The sequence below is a fragment of the Ursus arctos genome, unplaced genomic scaffold (assembly GCF_023065955.2).
Source record: "Ursus arctos isolate Adak ecotype North America unplaced genomic scaffold, UrsArc2.0 scaffold_7, whole genome shotgun sequence".
Lineage (NCBI taxonomy): Eukaryota > Metazoa > Chordata > Mammalia > Carnivora > Ursidae > Ursus > Ursus arctos.
In genome coordinates, this window is record NW_026623089.1 from 51,075,128 (window position 1) to 51,093,021 (window position 17,894).

General features: G+C 51.2%; 1 protein-coding gene across 30 annotated transcripts in view; it reads left to right on the forward strand.

The window, feature by feature from the left end:
- Positions 1–17,894, forward strand: part of CAMK2G (calcium/calmodulin dependent protein kinase II gamma) — a 53,892-nt gene that overhangs the window by 14,783 nt on the left and 21,215 nt on the right. For 13 of the 30 annotated variants that reach the window (XM_026504494.4, XM_044386183.3, XM_044386192.3 and 10 more), the window contains exons 4-12: positions 4,938–4,992; positions 5,871–5,936; positions 8,375–8,447; positions 8,596–8,698; positions 9,129–9,212; positions 9,657–9,751; positions 10,338–10,460; positions 14,062–14,145; positions 14,389–14,431. In XM_026504494.4, the coding sequence (XP_026360279.1) occupies positions 4,938–4,992; positions 5,871–5,936; positions 8,375–8,447; positions 8,596–8,698; positions 9,129–9,212; positions 9,657–9,751; positions 10,338–10,460; positions 14,062–14,145; positions 14,389–14,431 (726 nt within the window). Of the gene's footprint in view, positions 1–4,937; positions 4,993–5,870; positions 5,937–8,374; positions 8,448–8,595; positions 8,699–9,128; positions 9,213–9,656; positions 9,752–10,337; positions 10,461–14,061; positions 14,146–14,388; positions 14,432–16,943; positions 17,007–17,894 lie in introns of all 30 variants that reach the window. The other 17 variants (XM_044386190.3, XM_044386180.3, XM_044386187.3 and 14 more) reach the window with 3 other exon arrangements.

Below are 17,894 nucleotides of genomic sequence, written 5' to 3' on the forward strand. Positions count from 1 at the left end.
CAGGCTCTATCCGGCTTCCGGTGGGAACCAGGCTCCTGGAGCTGTGGTGGAGTGGTGGATCCAGGAGGCTGAGGTTGCCATGGATCCTGAGCTGGCCTGTGGCAGAGAGGAGGCCGTTTTGTGCCCTAATTCACTATTCTTCCCCTCTCTTTGCTGCCCCGTCCTTCAGTGCTGTGGCCCTTCTGGCTCCAGCCTCTTTAACTCCATCCCACAGGGATACAAGCGGACCAGCCCAAGAGTGGCACAGACTTGAGGAAGCTGAGAACAGAGAGTACATGGTCCCCCTCTGGTTGCTGTCAGACTCGGAGGCACTCGAACTCAGAAGGATATTTGGTGCAAAGAGCCAGCCATCCCCAGTTTTCTTCCCTAATAGATATTCTATCCCAGGAGTTAAAAAGCCTGCCGGAAGAGCGAGTGCTCACGTAAACTGCGGAGTCTGGGTGACGGCAATGTGTCAGTGTAGGTTCATTGATTGTAACAAGTCTGCCGGTCTGGTGGGGATGGTGATGGTAGGGGAAGCCGTGCGGGGGGGGGGGGGGGGGGGGGGGGGCAGGTGCTCTGTGGATGCTTTCTGGACTTCCTGCTCAGTTTTGCTGTGAACCCTAAACTGCTCAAAAAACAAAAGTTTATTGATGAAAAAAAAATAAAGCTTGTTGGTGAGGAGGCATACTGCAGAAGCTAAAGCAGGTTTGGGAGAGTGGGCAGAGGTGTGGAGTGGAGAGGAGGAGCCGGCAGTAGTCCTGTCTGCAGTCTGCGTGGAGCTTGTTCTACCTGTGATCTGCTTGCTCCCTGCTCTGAATTCCTCTCATGCATAGGCTCTGTCTTCCTCCGTGCTGAGTTGCCCCAGCAGGTTCAGTCACAGTCTAGCCTTACGGTTTAGAGGAGCACTGCGGAGACTTTCATGTGCTCAGGAATCACCGAGGGTGCGTGTGAAACTCAGGGTCCGATTCTGTAGGTCTGGTGTGGACCCGAGCGTCCTCAGGAGCGTGGTCTCCAGGGGGTGCTCACACTGCTGCTCTGTGGGCCGTGTGGGGAAGCAAGGTCTGTGGCTTCGGTATCCTGTCATCCAGGTTGGCATGTGGGATTTGCTGGTCTGTGGCTGTGACCTCCAGCAAATATTTAGCCTCTTTGTGGAGTTGTGAGAGGGTTCAGTGGGCAAAGGGGGCCTCGGCTTGGAAAGAATGAAGGCGATGAAAACAGGGACTCCGGCTCCCGGCAGTGACCTTCCCTAAATCCTCAGCTCCAGCTCAGCCAGGCTGCCATTTACCTCAGGCCCAGGGCCCATTCAGCTAACAGTAAGTGGAGCAAAAACAGGGGCAAAGAAAAAGAAGAAAATCTTGAATCCTGACCAAGCAGCTCCTAAATCTCTGCCTCAGGGAGTCCTGCCCACCTGCTCCTGGGAGGCAGCCTCAGTCCCCCGTCGGCCCCCCGGAAGCAGGACCTCCTTTCCACTGTGCTATTGCTGCAGACACTTTTAACAGTGACACTTTCTCAGAGCTTTTTGAGCCAAGATTTCCTAGTTAAAATGTGGCATATTGTTGGGTGGTTTCTAAAGAACCGGAAATAGCCACAGCATTTGGGTTATGGCGTTGTTAGTCCTTGAAGGTATGAAATGTTAAGTTAAGGTACTTAGGTGTTTGGGCTGTTTTTCTCTCCACAGTTTATTTAAAGAAAAATAACTAGTTTTATCACTGAAATGCAGTAGATGCTTTATAGCTTTATAATCCTTTTCCAGGTCTTTCTGTCTGTGGACTTGGTCTGGCCCTCCTTGGCCTTCAGGCCGTCTCATTACTGTGGAAAGGACTGGGTGTCAGATTGTTTTTTTCCCACACATCCATAGCACCCTTTGCTTCTGCTCCGTAGCCCTTTCCGCAGTAGTGCGTAGTGACATATTTGTGTAAGTGCTGGTTTAAAGCCCGTCTTCCCCAGTGCCCCGGAAGCTCCGTGGCAGCAGGGCTAGGTTTCTCTTCCTCACAGCCGTGTCCGTGGCATGTGCAGCCACGCCTGCTTCCGGAAAGGCGCCTCATGGACACTATTGAGCAGATCAGAGTGGCCAGAGCTAGTGGGGACAGATTGGAATTCCGTTGCCTAGAGGACAGAGAAAGTGACTCCCTCGCAGGCAATGCCACAATATCAAGGATCTTGACGTCAGTTTGTTTTGGTTTCAAGTCTCAGTTCTGCCACTTAGGATGACCTTGGATGAGTTCCCATCGGGGCCTCGGTCTTCTCTCCTGTCAGATGGGGGTAACAGAGGTAATATGAGAGCTCAAGAAAATAACGTATGTGAAGCACTTGGCAGAATGTCTAGCACATAGAACCAACTAAATATTAGTGATCACTTGGGTCATTATTATCAAAATTCTGCTGGGTAGGCTCTTAGAGCGGTACAGGCAAGTTTTTCCTCTTGTTCTCCGTTCTCTTAATTCTCTTTACAAATGGAAAAAAAAAAAAAAGATAGTATCTTGTTCAGCTATGAGGCCTTTTGCACCTGTCCCTTCTTGTCTCAGTGGTACCTTGCTCTGGGGCACACATCAAAGTCATTCTCTGGGCTGGGTGGCCTGGAAGGATTAATCTTCCGGGGCTGCTCTTTTCTGATTCCCCTGCTCTCCTTCCTGCACCTGGGCTCTGTGTGTGGCCTTCCTGGAGAAGGGCAAGCGCCCATGCCTCCCCCCCTCGGCATAGGCCTGGACACCTGGACTTTTTGCCACACCCTCAGCCCCGCTGTGCTGGACGAGGGGACAGGCCCGGGGCGCCGGGGGCCGGGAGAGGCAGGGCCAGGTGGCAGGACTCCCCTGGGAGTGGTTGTTAGCATCGTACCTGCTGTACAGTTAGCTTACCGTCCTGCTACTGTTAGTCACCGCCCTAATGAAGCTGGTCTTTGGCTTCTGGGACAGCTGATTTCCAGGGGATTATTTGTGTTACATACTTTAATGCTTTTTAATAGCAAATTTTTAATTAAATGGAAAGTCCTTTTGGAAGCAAGGGAGCAGCAGCTGCAGCAGGACCTCGTACGCAGCACCGCCTTAGACCTGAGAAGCACACATGAGGAGGGGGGCTGGCACAGCTTTGGAGGAGCTCACTTGATCATGCCTGGGTTGATGGGGGGGGGAAGAGTGGGTCTGGCTGTAACTCCTTCCTTCTGTCATCTGGGGGCCTAGAGAAGTAGGAGCTTGCTCGCCCAAGTACGGGAGAGAACAGTTGGAGGAGGAGGGATTTGAGAAGTACCCCCTGCCTTTGATCTCATTGGTAAATCACAGTTGGAGGTGGAATTTGGGGTAACCAGATCCGTGTTGAGTAACCAGATCAGATCAAATAAAGCAGGCAGTAGGAAGTGTCAACAGTCGGTAGGCCCTCAATCTAGCCCTGGCAGGCCCGAGTCTTCATTTTTGTCGGCTGAAGAGAACCACGGAGCTGTAGGGATGGCCAAGTGCCTGTATTTTATGATCTTTCTGTGGTGGGAGAGGCTGTAGGGAAGCGCCTCAGCCCTGATGAAACAGTCTGACACTGGAAATGGAACCTGTCTTGTGGGGTGGTTGGCAGCCTGGGTCCACCAAGGAAGAGACACGGTGACTGCTGTGTATCCGGGAACTTCATCCGTCGGTTTGCTGTCAGGCCATTCCTGAAGTGCTCTGTGAGGTGCTCCCAAAACTGCTGAGGGCTGGCGTGAAGGTCAAACAGAGGTTCCCCATCAGGAGAGTTCAGGTGAGGGAAGGGACAGGGACAGCTGCCTTGTGTTTGCATGAGAAGGGTATTCGGGGTTGGCATTTAAGCCTGAGGTGGCTTTGTGGGCAGAAGCTTGAGGAGGAGACCTCGGAAGACATTAGGATGGTTTTTTGCCCAGGAGCTCTGGAGGCGGGGAGTGGGAAGGGATTCTGCTTGCCAGCCTTTTCCTGCAGCTGGTGAGCTGCCCCGGTGTGCTCGGTGCCCTGGCCTCCCGGACCCGTCTCTGCTGCTGTAGGTGCGCTTGTGGGGAGTCTCTCTCACAGGCTCCATTGCTCTGGGGCCTGGCTGTGTGGGCTACACCACATTCTTAGAGGAAGCAGTGGTGTAGACCCGTCTTTGGAGTCAGAAAGAGCTGGGTTTACATCTTGACCTATTGCATCTTTGGCCTTCGGTATGATACGATGTCTCTGAGCCTCCAGTGTCCTCATCTGTAGAATGGGAGGAATCCTCCTCTCAGGGTGGTTGTCCAGAAGAATCAGCTCCTCAGAGACAGCCACTGTGTCCTTCCTAAATCCCACCATCTAGCATGGAGTCCCACACCTAGCAGGTGCTCAATAAATCCTTGTAGAATAAGTCGTGTCTGCAAAGAGCCTAGTAAGAAGCACTGAAGAGACTGTGATTGTTGTCATTGCCTGAGTCTGCATGTGCCTCCCACGCTCACCATCCATTAGCTTCACTCCATGTGCCTTCCTGCTGGGTGCTACCTTTCCAGCTTCTTCCCCGCCCTTTAATTCCCCGTTTCCCATCTACTCCTATGAAAGGGCTCTCGGGCCTTCCTGTCTTGTCAGCCTCTATCCCTCTGTGGTCAGCCTCCCTTGGCGCCCCTTGCTCTTGCCCTGCGTTACACCGTCACGCAGCAGATCCCAGGACCTTCTTCTCTGGGACTAGCCCCTCCGGGGATGTCCCTGCTTTTCTCTGTCTTGTCTTATTTCTTAGCCACAAAGCTTCTCTCTCTTGCCTACGTCTGAGGCCGTCTGAGGTGGCAGCCGGAGCACTGGACCCGGGGTCTGGTTGTTTCTCTGCTCTGTGGCCGTGTCACCTCGTCTTGGGGGGCGGGGGGTGACGGGCATATTGCCACTTCTCACTGCCATTCCTTCAGAAGACTGTCCAGGGAGGCTGGCAGGCTGGGGCAGGGGTGGGGTTGCTGAGAAGGAGAGGAGTAGGTTTCCAAGGTTTCTCTCTGTTAATCTCTGTCCCCATCTCCTCTCTTGCAGTGCGCCTCCATGACAGTATTTCTGAAGAAGGGTTTCACTACCTCGTGTTTGACCTGTAAGTGCCACTTTCTAAGGGTGTGGGGGCTTTTCCCTCCAGCCAGCTCACCATGAAGGCTTGGAGAAAGACTTAAACTGGGTCTGCAGCCTCTGCCGAGGGTCCCTCTCCTTTGCCCAAGGGAAAGGATTTGATTTTGACCTTCCTCTGGTAATGGGCAGGTTGTGGAGGGGACCTCATTGCTCACTCACGGTCTCCCCAGGGTTCCAAACCCCCAGATGGCATTGCTCTCACATTTCTCTTCAGCAGCACACCTTGTGCAGATGCTTTTTTTCTTGTTTCTTGGTGTGTTGTCCTTAGTGGAGAAATAGAATACAGCTCTTCGCATGACCTTAAAAATTCTGGGAAATTAATGGTGGCTTTTATTAGTCATAGACTGGACTCCACTTGGTCTCTCCTCCACTTTGATTGTGGTTTAATATCTCAAAAGTAGCTCTTCACCTCCTGGAAATGCCTCTCCGGTATTTTCAGGATTGGGTCTCTGTGTCCTTGATCTCATTATTCTTCAACTTTAGGAGGAGGTCTGTCCTTGGGCAGCTGTGTATCTTAGTATTCATACTGGTCTCAAATAAAGCTATGACTTTCTGAGTAGGTTGATAATTTTCTCTTAGATCCCTGTATATTCATCTTTGCCTGAGTATGAGCTAATCTGTAGGTTATAGACACAGAAATGTGCAGGAGGAAGGGAGGGCCCATGTTACCCCAAGGAGAAGCCCCATGTCATTGAAGGATCGAACATGTTCTGGGCTCTCGGATGGAGTGCATATGGAATTGGGATCTCTGTAAAAGCTGTTCCGTGGTATGACCTGTTGCCTGTTGGATGCTGGGGTTGGCCAGCTGACCTGCTTCCTCTGACCCTCTCTGTCTGTTGGTTGCAGTGTTACCGGCGGGGAGCTGTTTGAAGACATCGTGGCCAGAGAGTACTACAGTGAAGCTGATGCCAGGTGAGACAAGGGCCCTAGAGCTCAGTGTGAGTCTTGGCTACTTCACGGGGGCAGGCATATTATGCCTGTTTGAAGAATCTTTGGATATAGATCAGAAGAGCTCCTGCCTGGACAAAGATTCCATACAGCTGGACCTGGGCTGCATTTTATGGGTGATGTTAGAAGTTAGATCCGTCTTTTTTTTTTTTTTTTTGCGAAGCACTTGCAAGTCTCCTTTACCCTTTCACCCCGGAAGTACCTTTTCTTTGCACTCCTGTGTACTTGCAAGCCTGCCCAAGGGCCCTCCCTACCCGTGCTTCTTTCCTTTGACAAATTTTACTGTGTGCACGCACCCTGGGGATGATCCAGAGATGGAGGAAATGTGGTTTGTGTTCTGAAGGAGTGTAAACATCTGGGTGAATCAACCAGGAACCTTCTCAAAGAGATTCCAGCCTAGATCACTGAGTCTCTTGACCACCATGACCAGCCCTGATTTGGGGCCCCTCAGGCTGGAGGACTGATCCTTGGCCACTTCCCTCAGCCTTCAGCCCCCCGTGGAAGCCCTGGCAGAATTCTGCCCACACCACAGCTCTCGGGTGTTTGTGTGGCCTGTCTTTCCTGCCTCGGCTCCTCCCCCGGCCCTGAGTTTTCTCTGAGGGTGATGTCCATACAACCTGGTTTTGATCATCCTGCCTGCAGCTTATCTGGCATATGTGGCAGCTCTGGCTGCCTCTGGAGAGTGGGGGAGTGCAGCTTCCTCACAAATTTCTCAACCCTGAGAGGCCAGTGTTTGCTGATCAACTTCAGATGCTTCAGCCTCAGGAAAAATTCTCAAGTGGGGAGATGAATTCCAGTGCCAGCAGGGGAGGACCAGACTCTGGGGCAGGAGGAGGCGGTGATAGCTCTGGGAGCCTGGCGGGGAGGAGGGAGAGCTGGCTAGGGGGAGGGGAGGGGTGGTGTGTGACTGTACCAGTGGGCTTGGCCTGGCTCTGCTGGGACACTTCGCACTTTTGCCATTTTTGGCCAGAAGGCTCTCCCTGCTAGCCTGGCTCTGTTCTAATTATACATTTCTGAGGAGACTCGCCTCTTCAGCTCGGTCTTAAAGTCTCTTTGGCCTACTCATGGGCTGTGTCCTGAAGGGAGGCCTGAGACTCAGCCTCTAGGAGCCTGGTAAGACCCCTTGGGTCTTGTGGAAGCCCCAGAATCAGACTTTAGAGGAGCAGTGAGAAGTCCAGGTCACCAGCCCAGCAGCCTTCTGCAAGCCTGCTCCACATCCCCGCTAGTTCCTGCCGACTGGGGCCTCATTGTCTAGGCCAGTGATCCTCAGCCTCAACACTACTGACACTGGGGCCAGATAAGTTTTCGTCGTGAGGGCCCCTCCTGTGCTTTGTGGAGTTTAAGAAGTATCCCTGGCCTCAACCCACTAGATGCCAGCAGCATCTCCGCCTTAATTGTGACAACCAGCAATGTCTCCAGGCATGATCAGATGTCCTCCGAGGGTAAAAATCATCCTCCCGTTGTCACCATGGCTCTAGATTGCCAACACTCCCTGCCGCGAGTTTGACCGCAAGTGTGGCAGGATGTTTTGGAAGGTGGGCAGCCTGATTCAAGAGATAGCAGTGGGGGCATCTGGCTAACTCAGTTGGTGGAGCATGCGACTCCTGCTCTCAAGGTCGTGAGTTCAAGCCCCACATTCAGTTCAAGCCCCACGTTGGGCGTGGAGCCTGTTTAAAAAAAAAAAAAAAGAAAAGGAATAGTAGCTGAAGGTGACTCTGGGTTAGTTTGTCTTTTTCTATGCAAAATCATTACCAGAAATGCTCCTCGGTTGCCCTGTTTGGAATCTTCTTAAGGACATCGTTTCTTAAAGGGGTCTGTGTCCTGGGTTTTATCTCCCCTACGAGATGATAAACTTCAGGGCAGGCACTGGGTCTAATTCATCTTTATAGTCTGTGTGGTACCAAGCACAGGGGTAGTCAGTAAATGTTTAAATAAATGAATGAGTAGACCCTCAGCAAAAAAACTGAGGTACGGTTGTACTATCCTTCCTAAGATGCCACCACAAACCTCTTCTCCAAGAACAGAGTTACTATAGGAGGAGAAAAAGAAGGAAGGGGCTGGATGGTCTCTATTTCTCAGAAGTGTCGCCAGTCTCTTGGAAATGGACTGGTGGTATTGGGCCTTTACGGTCTAAGGAGGCATGGTGAACTCTGTTCTAGTCTGTCCTCAGCCATTATCTAGTGGGGAGACCCTGGACAAACCACTTAACATGCAAGGCCCTCAGTTTCTTCTTCTGTAAAACAGGTTGAATTAGATGATGTCCAGAGTCCCAAGGGTTTAGCTCTCGTTCGGTGATTCCCTGTGTCTCTCTAACCCAGAGTTCCGTGCTTTCATCCATAGTGTGTGGTCGTGGATGAGTGGCTTAACCCTGTGCTGACATTCCTTCTCCTTGTGCTTTGCAGCCACTGTATACATCAGATTCTGGAGAGTGTTAACCACATCCACCAGCATGACATTGTCCACCGGGACCTGAAGGTACTACCCAGGCTCCCCCTTTGCCTCCTGCTTGTGAGGTGTCGGCGCCACCTGGTGCCAGGTGGTGGGACTGCGGGGACCCAAACTAGGCTTCCTCAGGGCCAGAGGGTGGGTGGGTGCCTCACCAGGTCTTCTCTTCCTTACACAGCCTGAGAACCTGCTGCTAGCGAGTAAATGCAAGGGTGCCGCCGTCAAGCTGGCTGATTTTGGCCTAGCCATCGAAGTACAGGGAGAGCAGCAGGCTTGGTTTGGTAAGAGTGACCCTGTCTTCCTGGAATGCGGCCCCCGCCCTTCCTCCTCTTCCTGATCTGCTTTCCTCTTTCAGAACCAGAAGCCAGACCCTTCATGGTCCGGGTCTCCTCAGAGACTGGAGAAGGGGGGAGGGTACAGAGTGTCCCCTGGCCCTAGGTGACTCAGTGCAGCGAGTCTAGCTGTTGTCAGCACCGCATTCTTGGGGCCTCTGGGGAGAAATGGGAGTTCCTGGTAGGCACACGGACTTGCCCTCTGATTTTATTCTGGGCACTACAAGAAACCCAGCCTGTCATCTCTCGCTGCCCATGCACTGAGAGCTTATATAGCAAAAACAGCAGGAATGAGGAGGGACTTGGGGGAAATTGCTGATGTGGTTTCAACGAGAGAGAAAGTGGGTTCAGTGTGCCTCCGCCCTCTCTTCTGCTACAGGTTTTGCTGGTACCCCAGGTTACTTGTCCCCTGAGGTCTTGAGGAAAGATCCCTATGGAAAACCTGTGGATATCTGGGCCTGCGGTAAGCCCATTCCACACTCTCAGCTTTTTGGTGTTAAGGGCCCTCAACTTCCAGCGATGGTGAGAAATAGGCATCGCTATTCCTTGTGGGCCCCACAAGTGTCTGGTGTATGTGAAATCACGGTGTTTGCTCTAGTGCCCCTGGGAGGGCTGTTCTCATCACACGCTCCTCCCCAGGTCTTTCCTGGATTATACTGTATCCTTCCTAAAGAGGGATTTACCCACACCTTGGAGGATGGGTTATGCCGAAAGAAATCCCCGATGTGGCTTGCTGACATGGGGAGTGAAGCATAGCAGAAGGGCCAGTGGTGCACACTACCATCTGGCAGCCACTTCTGCCTCTGCTAGAACCTGGACTTTCTGGGTGGCTGAGCCCTGTGTGGCTTTTCTTGGTTCCTCAGTGAAGTCGGTGACTGACCCCGATGATCTGTGTTCTGTCTTGTAGGGGTCATCCTGTATATCCTCCTGGTGGGATACCCTCCCTTCTGGGATGAGGATCAGCACAAGTTGTATCAGCAAATCAAGGCTGGGGCCTATGATGTAAGGACTGGTTTGTTCTTGACTCTTGGGCTGTATCCACCGGAGGGGGCATGTTTAGTGTGTCATGGGATACAGGGAGTGTCAGGGGACTTTGAGGACCCAAGGATGGGCATACAGGTCTCAATTCTCGCCACACCCTATCCCAGGAACAACTCTTTTGCACAGCCTTTCTTGGTAGCTATAAAATCGAGGAGCCCACCGAACCTCTTTGATCCATTATTTGCGGAGAATGGCCTGAGAAGTGTGGTGTGCGCATGAAAATAGGGCAGGAAGTGTTGTGGCTCCCTCCACTGCAGTGGGGCCTTGGGCATGTTGTTGAGCCACCGTTTCTTTCTAGTAGGAAGATGGGGTTGAACCAGAACGTGTTGGAGTCCCCTTCCTGCTCTGACCGGATATTCTGGCATTCTAACCCTGATTCTGTCTTCCTCTCCTAGTCTTTACGTTGACACAGGTGCTGGGATGACCCAGGGCAGGTTTAGATAGCACAGAGTGTCCCGCTTATAGGAGTTGGGACAAAGACAGAGCCTCCATTTCAGGGTGTGAGGCTCACAGATTTCATATGCCTCCTTTCCCTCTTCCTGCTTAGTTCCCATCACCAGAGTGGGACACAGTGACTCCTGAAGCCAAGAACTTGATCAACCAGATGCTGACCATAAACCCTGCAAAGCGCATCACAGCTGACCAGGCTCTCAAGCATCCATGGGTCTGTGTAAGTATCTTCACCTGGAGTAGAGGAGCTCGGGATGTCAGCCCTCAGTGTGCTCTCAGTACTCTCTTCACGCTCCTGTTTATGAGCAGAGAATGATTGTTCTGGGCCCTGAGCAAAGACCCAGCAGAGAGGGAGGGGGGCTGGGTGGGGCCCAGGAGGGATTCCAAGGAAGCAGGTGGCCTCAATGGCTTCAGCCTGTCTCTCCCCCACTTACTTGTCAGGTGTGACTTAGTTCTGATCTTGAATGAGGGCTTAGCTTGACCCTGGAGACTCTAGGTAGTTGATGATGGAAAGTAGCTGGCAGAACCCAAAGTGAATCGCCAAGCTTAGGGTGCATGTTCACACAACTGTAATGGAAATGTGACCAAGATCCAACAAATAAACCAGAAGGGCCTCTGGGCAGTTAAAAAGAGCATCTTGAAGTTCATGACTGAAAAAAAAAAAAACGAAACTCACCATAGGAGAACACCCCCCACCCCCCACCCCCTTCCCAGGCTGTCAATGTGGATAGACATGCTGTTTTCTTAAATACCCCTGTAAAATTCTATAAAGTGAAATGTCTGTTCTCAAACTAAGAAGAACCTCCTGACAACCACGAGGCATTTATGTATTTGTCCTTTCCCATGTTTACTGAATGCCTCTTCGGTGCCAGTCACTGTGTGGGTCCTGGAGATACAAAGATGAGTGAGGCACCTTCCCCCAAAAATCTCAAAAACTATCTGGGGAGCTAGGCACTCAAACAGGCAACCATTCTGCAATGTGACAAGTACGTAAAAGAATCTGATGAGTGCACAGGAACTCTTGCTCTCTGGTGAGCAGTGAGATTACTGAAGGCTGCATGGAGGAGGTGACCCCTATCCTGGTTCTTGGCAACTGGCTGGGAGTTCCTCAGGATGATAACCTGCAGGCAGAGGTTAGCATGAACCAGGGTGAAAGGCCATGGGAAATTGTGGCAAGTTGAAGGAATGTTAAGTAGTTTAGTTGTAGATTAAGATACGCCTACAAAAATGCAAGAGAACGAAGCCAAAAAGATTCCATGACATACAAGTTTCTGCCTAATGAGTTTGGATTTTATTTGGGAAGCATAGAGAACCATTTAAGGGGTTTAAAGAGGGAACAAAGGGGCGCCTGGCTGGCTCGGGCGGTGGAGCATGCAGCTCTTGATCTCGGGGTTGTAAGTTCGAGCCCCATGTTGGGTGTAGAGATGGCTTAGAAAAAAATAAAAACTTTTTTTTTTTAAAGATTTTATTAACTTATTTGACAGAGAGAGCACACGAGCAGGGAGAGGGGAAGGAGGAGCGAGAGAAGCAGGCTCCCCACTGAGCGCCCTAGCCCAATGCGGGCCTCCATCCTAGGACCTCAGAGATCATGACTTGAGCCAAAGGCAGACGCTTAACTGGCTGAGCCACTCAGGCGCCCCCAAAATAAAATCTTTTTAAAAAATTAATTAAAAACCAAATAAAGACGGAGTGAAATACACAGTTAAGAAAGGTCACTTTGGAAGTTGTGTACAGAATGGAACTGAAGAGGAAAGGAGGCTGGGGCAGAGTTCAGGAAGCTGTTGTAATTGCCTGAGCAAGACCGGATGAGGTCTCAGCTAAGGGTAGTGATAGGAGCCTGGATGGCGTGGCGAGCAGACAAATTTGAGAGCTTTTGGTAGATAGACTCAAAAGGATTTAGTGAGCAGTTGGATTTAGGGAGTGAAGGAGAGTGAAGGAGAGCGAGGGACCTACGGGGACTGCCAGATTTTGAGTTGGTAATCAGCACAGGTTGTGCCATTCACTGACTCAGAGGAAACCCAGAAGAAGAGCCCATTTTTGAGAAAGTATGAGAATCTTAGTTTGATCAAGTGTGGTGTCTGAGGACCTTTAGCTGGAGACATCAGATGAGTAGTTAGAAATGTGGTTGCAGAGATTGGAAAAGAATTAAAATTGGAAATGTAGTTTGTGGTCGTTTCTGTGTCGGTGGTGTTGAAATACATGGGATTGTTTTTATGCTGATCGAATTCCCACTGTGGCTTGTATTTGCTTCAGTAAGAGAAGGTATGGCTCCGGAACCCCAGCACGTAAAGACAAGCAGAGTTAGAGGCGCCAGCAAAGGAGGCTGGGAATGAGAACTTCTGTGACAGAAGGAGGGTCAGGAGCAGGAGACCCTAAGAAACAGGAGGTCTCAGTAAGGATGCATCTGAAATCAGATGCCACAGAGTGTCCCTGATAAAGATGGGAAAGAATCTATGGACTCTGACCAATTAAAAGCCAGTTTCATCATTTCACTGACAGAGACAGTGGAGTGAGAGACCGAAATCTTTCTTCAGTGAGGTGAAGAGGGCATAGGATAAAGAGAGGAAGAAATGGTACTACATAGAGAAGATGATGAGCCAGGGGAGTTTTCACATTTTTGTTTAAGGAGAGGCTTGAATATAATGTATAGACTGCAGAAAAGAATAGTCTAGAATAAGGGGTTTAAAATATTGGCTCATCGAGGAAGCAAAGGTTGGAATAGTAAAAAGAGGTTAAAAGCAAATGAAAATCACTTTGTGGATGGGGTCTGAAGTCAAAGGCGTTCTTGTATGAGGATCTCTGGTTTTTCTTTGTGAAGAAATTTACGCTTTGGAGGAAGAGGCAAAATTATAAGACTCAGAAAAGGTACAGGAGGTTGGGAGACTTGCTTTGGGAACCAGGAAAAGGAGTGGGCCAGGGGTGAGGGACAGAATTGTGGGGCAGCCCCATGGGGTTATGGGCACCAGGCTGCATGTTGTAGGATTTATTTTTCTAGCAGGCCAGCGAGAACAGCAACGGCAAAGGGAGGGGGTGAGCAACTTAAAACAGGTACTCAAAAACTAGGGATATACTATGTCCTGGGAGTCATTTTCATAGGCCCCACCCTCTGCCACAGTTTTATATATATATATATATATATATCTCCACAGTTATATAAACTCAGTAGCCCCTGAGGACGTCACTATGTTACGATATTATGTAATAATTGACAGTCATCAAGGAAATCATTATAAATCATTTCCAGTGCACTCTTTAAGGAAGAAGGAAGTTAACAGTGATACTTTGAAGAAAAATTATGATCCAAAATGATGAAAAGAATGAATGCTTCAAGGTGAAGACCCTTAGCTTCTCAGATCACAGCTTTATCCAGGTCCTTGTGGGGGTGTGTTGAGCGGGGCTCTTGGAAGGAATGAACCTTCTCTGTAGAGAGCAGGAACCCTGCCTGTTCTCTCACTGCTCAGGAATGCAGTAGGTGCTCAGTAAACAGTTGCTGATGGAGTGATGGCATGGGGATCACAACACACAGGATACTCTCTTACGTTCCCCAGCTTCCATTTCCCAAGGAAGGGGAGAGTGCTGTCTCACGCACCCTCCTCATCTAGCATCAATTATCAGTGGTATTTGTGTTCAGATTATTGTCCTTACATAACCTTGAGTTTGGGGTAGTGCTTTTTGTCTAAAAGCATTTTCACATCCATGACTTCATTTTACCTTCGGATCCACTCTGGGGCAGCTGAGCACACAGCCGTCAGTGCTGGGACCAGGGTGAGGGGCAGAAGCCCTGGCTGGAGGGCTCACAGGCCTGTGTGTTTGGCTTCCAGCAACGATCCACGGTGGCATCCATGATGCATCGTCAAGAGACTGTGGAGTGCTTGCGCAAGTTCAATGCTCGGAGAAAACTGAAGGTGAGTCTTGCCTTTCCAGGCTGCCAGCATCCTGAAATCACAGCTTTCGACAGTCCACCCCCTGCCCCATCACAAGAGGAAGCCCCCTTTGTGGCTGGAGCTGAGCTATGCAGGTTATACATATTGGGGGGCCCCAAACACCTGAGGTCTTGAAGCTCTGGCCAGCGGCTGCCCTCTGCCTAACACCAGGCTATGCTTTCCTGGAGTCCATTTGAATTCACAGGTCCCTCTTCTTTCCCCCAGGGTGCCATCCTCACGACCATGCTTGTCTCCAGAAACTTTTCAGGTATGTTTCCCCAGCCGTGCACTTTAATTCTACTGAGGTGAGTGGGTCAGAATGGGGTATTGCCATCCCAGTGCTGGGTGTCTCAGGCTAAAACCTTGACCAAGATGAAGAAGACCCTGTTTTGAGGGGGCTGCTGCTGCTGGGTCCTATAACATGAGATTCTGGGGGACATCTCTTGGGTTCACATTTATGAATTCTATTTTCTAGACCCTCCCAAGGAGTAACCTGCCCAGACTCCCATTTACCTTGTCCCTGGGGATTCTTATTTAATTCTCTAAAGACTCTCAGCGCTTTAGGATTTTAGCCAGTCAGTAGGATATTGGACAATGGGCTGGGGAAAAGAAAGCATGAGGTGTAGTGAATCTTCTCAACCACCACTGTTCATTTGTCTACTGGGACCATTTCTACTTCATTGTGTCTAAGTAGAGATGACTAATAGAAATTTTTCCAGATGTTTAAACATATTTACAATATGCTTTGCGATACTCACTATAAAAGTGAAGAAAGAGCAGCAGGATGGAGGGAAAGCAACTTGCTTAAATTTGACGGAGAAATTGGGATAGTTGGGACCAGTAATTTGTAAATCACTTGGCATTTCTTTTTAAGATGCAAGACACTCCACCCCACCCCTCACCCCTACCCCCATCTTGTTTGCCCTCTGGGGAAGCACAGTGGCTTTCTGTGAGGAAAAGGTTAACGTCAGAACTTAACCGAAGACAGAAGGTCTCTTCCCACCTTGCCCACCACCCCCTGCCTGGCCTCCCCCAGCCCTGCAACCCCCCAGCCCCACTGTTTTGGTTGAAGACTCCCTTCTCTCATTCTCATGGCGAGATTCCTTCCCTTGCTTTCCTTCTGCACTGACATGGAGACAGGATTGTATGGCAGCTACTCTGGGCTAAGGTTTCTCCCTTGAGCTTGAGGAGCTTGTCTGCTGGTTCAGGGTATCCTAAGGGCCCTGGGTCTGAGGATGCCGCAGGTGAGAAGTCCTAGGGTTTCATGAGCTCTAACCCAAGCAAGAGACACGGGGCCTTGGAGGGGCAGGACAGGAGAGTGAGCCAGGGAAGTGTCCCACCTCAGGCCCATCCCATGGTTTGGGGCTCATTCTTTGTGGGTATCCATGAGGGGAAGATTGTGGATTCAGCTCTCACAAATGAGAGCAGGAGGGCACAGCTTGGCTGTCTCCAACAGAGATGGAGCTGTAGTTCCACATCTGGCTTCTTATCCTCAGAATTATTGGAAGCTTCTACTTTCTCAGAAGTGTGAGAGCCTTTCTGGGGGGCATTTCTGTGCCAAACTAGAATGGTGATCTGTTATCTCTCTGAGTGACAACAGGCTGCTACTACTCTTTTAGACTAAGAAATCGATAGCATGTGCCCTGTCCCATGGCCTCCACATCAACCTCCCCCACCCCCATTCCATTTCAGGAAATTGGTATCCTGGTTTCAGGAGACTGGGATCTCTGTTAGGATAAAGCACTTTCACTCATTCCTAAAGAGCCTCCTCTGGTCCTTGTTGCCCAGTCAGCGTTTGAGCTCACTTTTCCCTGGGTCCGAGGAGGCCAAAAAAATGCTGCAAGCATTCTAGGATGACTTCTGCTGCCCTGACTCTGGAACAGGTGGGGACAGAGCCTGTCTCTAGAAGCTTCTGCAGAAAGAGGTGTCATCAGGTCTAATCAAGAAGGGAGAACACCTGTGTGGGTTTTTTTTAAGGCATGAACTGGACTGTTTCTTGACTTTACCCCAAATAAGGGGTGCAATGTGGACTGTAGCAGATTGGCTAATAGTGGAATCAGGGCTTCTAGAACGTATTGCTTCAGCAGCCTTTGTTTTCTTTCTGGGAGCTCATTTCTTGGGCATCTTCACCCTCAGAATACTGAAGTACAGGCTGACAAAAACTGTCCGTCCTGGCTACCTGCCTTGAAGAAGGAAAGCAACCCGTGTCTCTGAGGAACTAGAGGATTAAGAGAGGGATAGGGAGCTGGGGCCCATCAGTGAACTTAGCTGCACAAGGGCCATGCACCCTCCCTGGGCCCCAGATGCCAGTGTCCCTCCTGTTTGGAATATAGCCAGAGGAAAGGACTCTCCGATAATGTCCTCGTTTAGGTCCCCTAGGGAGGGAAGGTCTGAAGGTGAGGCTCCGTTTCCTCACAGCCTCAAGCTAGGGCTCGGCTGCCTCAGAAAGGACACCACCTCTCACCAATTCAGGCTTTTCCCTGGAGACCCTCACCTGAGGTGCTCATGGGACAGGTGCTAGAGCTGTGGTGATCCCCACACCCTGACCGAACCCAGTCCTCTCAGGTCCCCAGACTGCTGCAGGGCTGGCTGCACCTGCTCCTCAGCCTGCCCCTGGCGCCTGTCGCTCCCCCAGCTCGGCTGGCTTGGCCACGCCGCCTGGGCCCTGCTGCGCGTGGGCGGCCAGCGGTTCCCGCGCCTCGTGCTGGGGCATGCTCGCTGCTGACGGGCCCCTGTGGCTTTGCGGCAGCTCTGTGCACTGAGAGATTGTATCCCCTCAGTTGGCAGGCAGAGCTCCGCCCCCGCCTCGCCTGCCGCGAGCGCCGCCGGCCTGGCCGGGCAAGGTACGTGGCATGAGTCCCCCGACCGCCTGCCTCGGCTCCCTGCCACCCCACCAGGAGGGCCAGCATGCCAGGCCCACTCACCAGGGAGGCGAGTCCCATGCTTGCGGGCTGAGATGGGCATGCCGGACCGACCACCTAACTTGGCATCTGCGAGCGCATTGGTGTCACAGAGCCCCCTAACCAGCCGTGCATGCTGGGCGCTTGCCAACACCCAGGAGGCAATAGCCTGGGGACGTGGAGCTGGGCAGCCGGAGGCTTTCCTCCAGATGGCCGAGAGCCTGGCCTGCCTGAGGGCTGCGGCCAGTGGCAGCCCCCAGAGACAGTCCCCGGCGTGGCTGGAGCTGCCCAGTGCTAGGACTAGGCTTCGTCAGCACTGCTGGGAGACCCCACAGAGGAAGCCGTGGCCCTCAAAATTGTGAAGTCTGGCATTTGCAGGCCTCCGGGTCTAAAAGGCTGTGGAGTACAGAAGCTGTGGGGAGAGCCATCCCTGGGTTTGGATCCTAGCCCTGCCACACCCGGAGCGAGTCTAGTCAGCCCTCTCAGCCTCAGTTTCCTCCTTTCTCCGGTGGCGTAATGAATAATATGGTGATGATTAAGATCATGTATGTCGAAGGCTCTCAACCCTGCCTGTAAAGGACAGTTTGTCAGACATCCTGATGCCGACACCCTCACCCCAGACAAACAAAATCAGAATCTCTAGGGCATAGACATAATGATTTTTGTTAAGCTCCCCGGAAGCAATTCTAAAGGGCAGCCAGAGTTTGGAACTCTGAGGTATGTAAAGCGCTTCACACAGTAGGTGGTCAGGCAATGCAGTAAACACATTAAAAAAATAAGCTTCAGATCACCCCAGCATGACTGGAGATAGGATCACAGGCCATTTTGGGA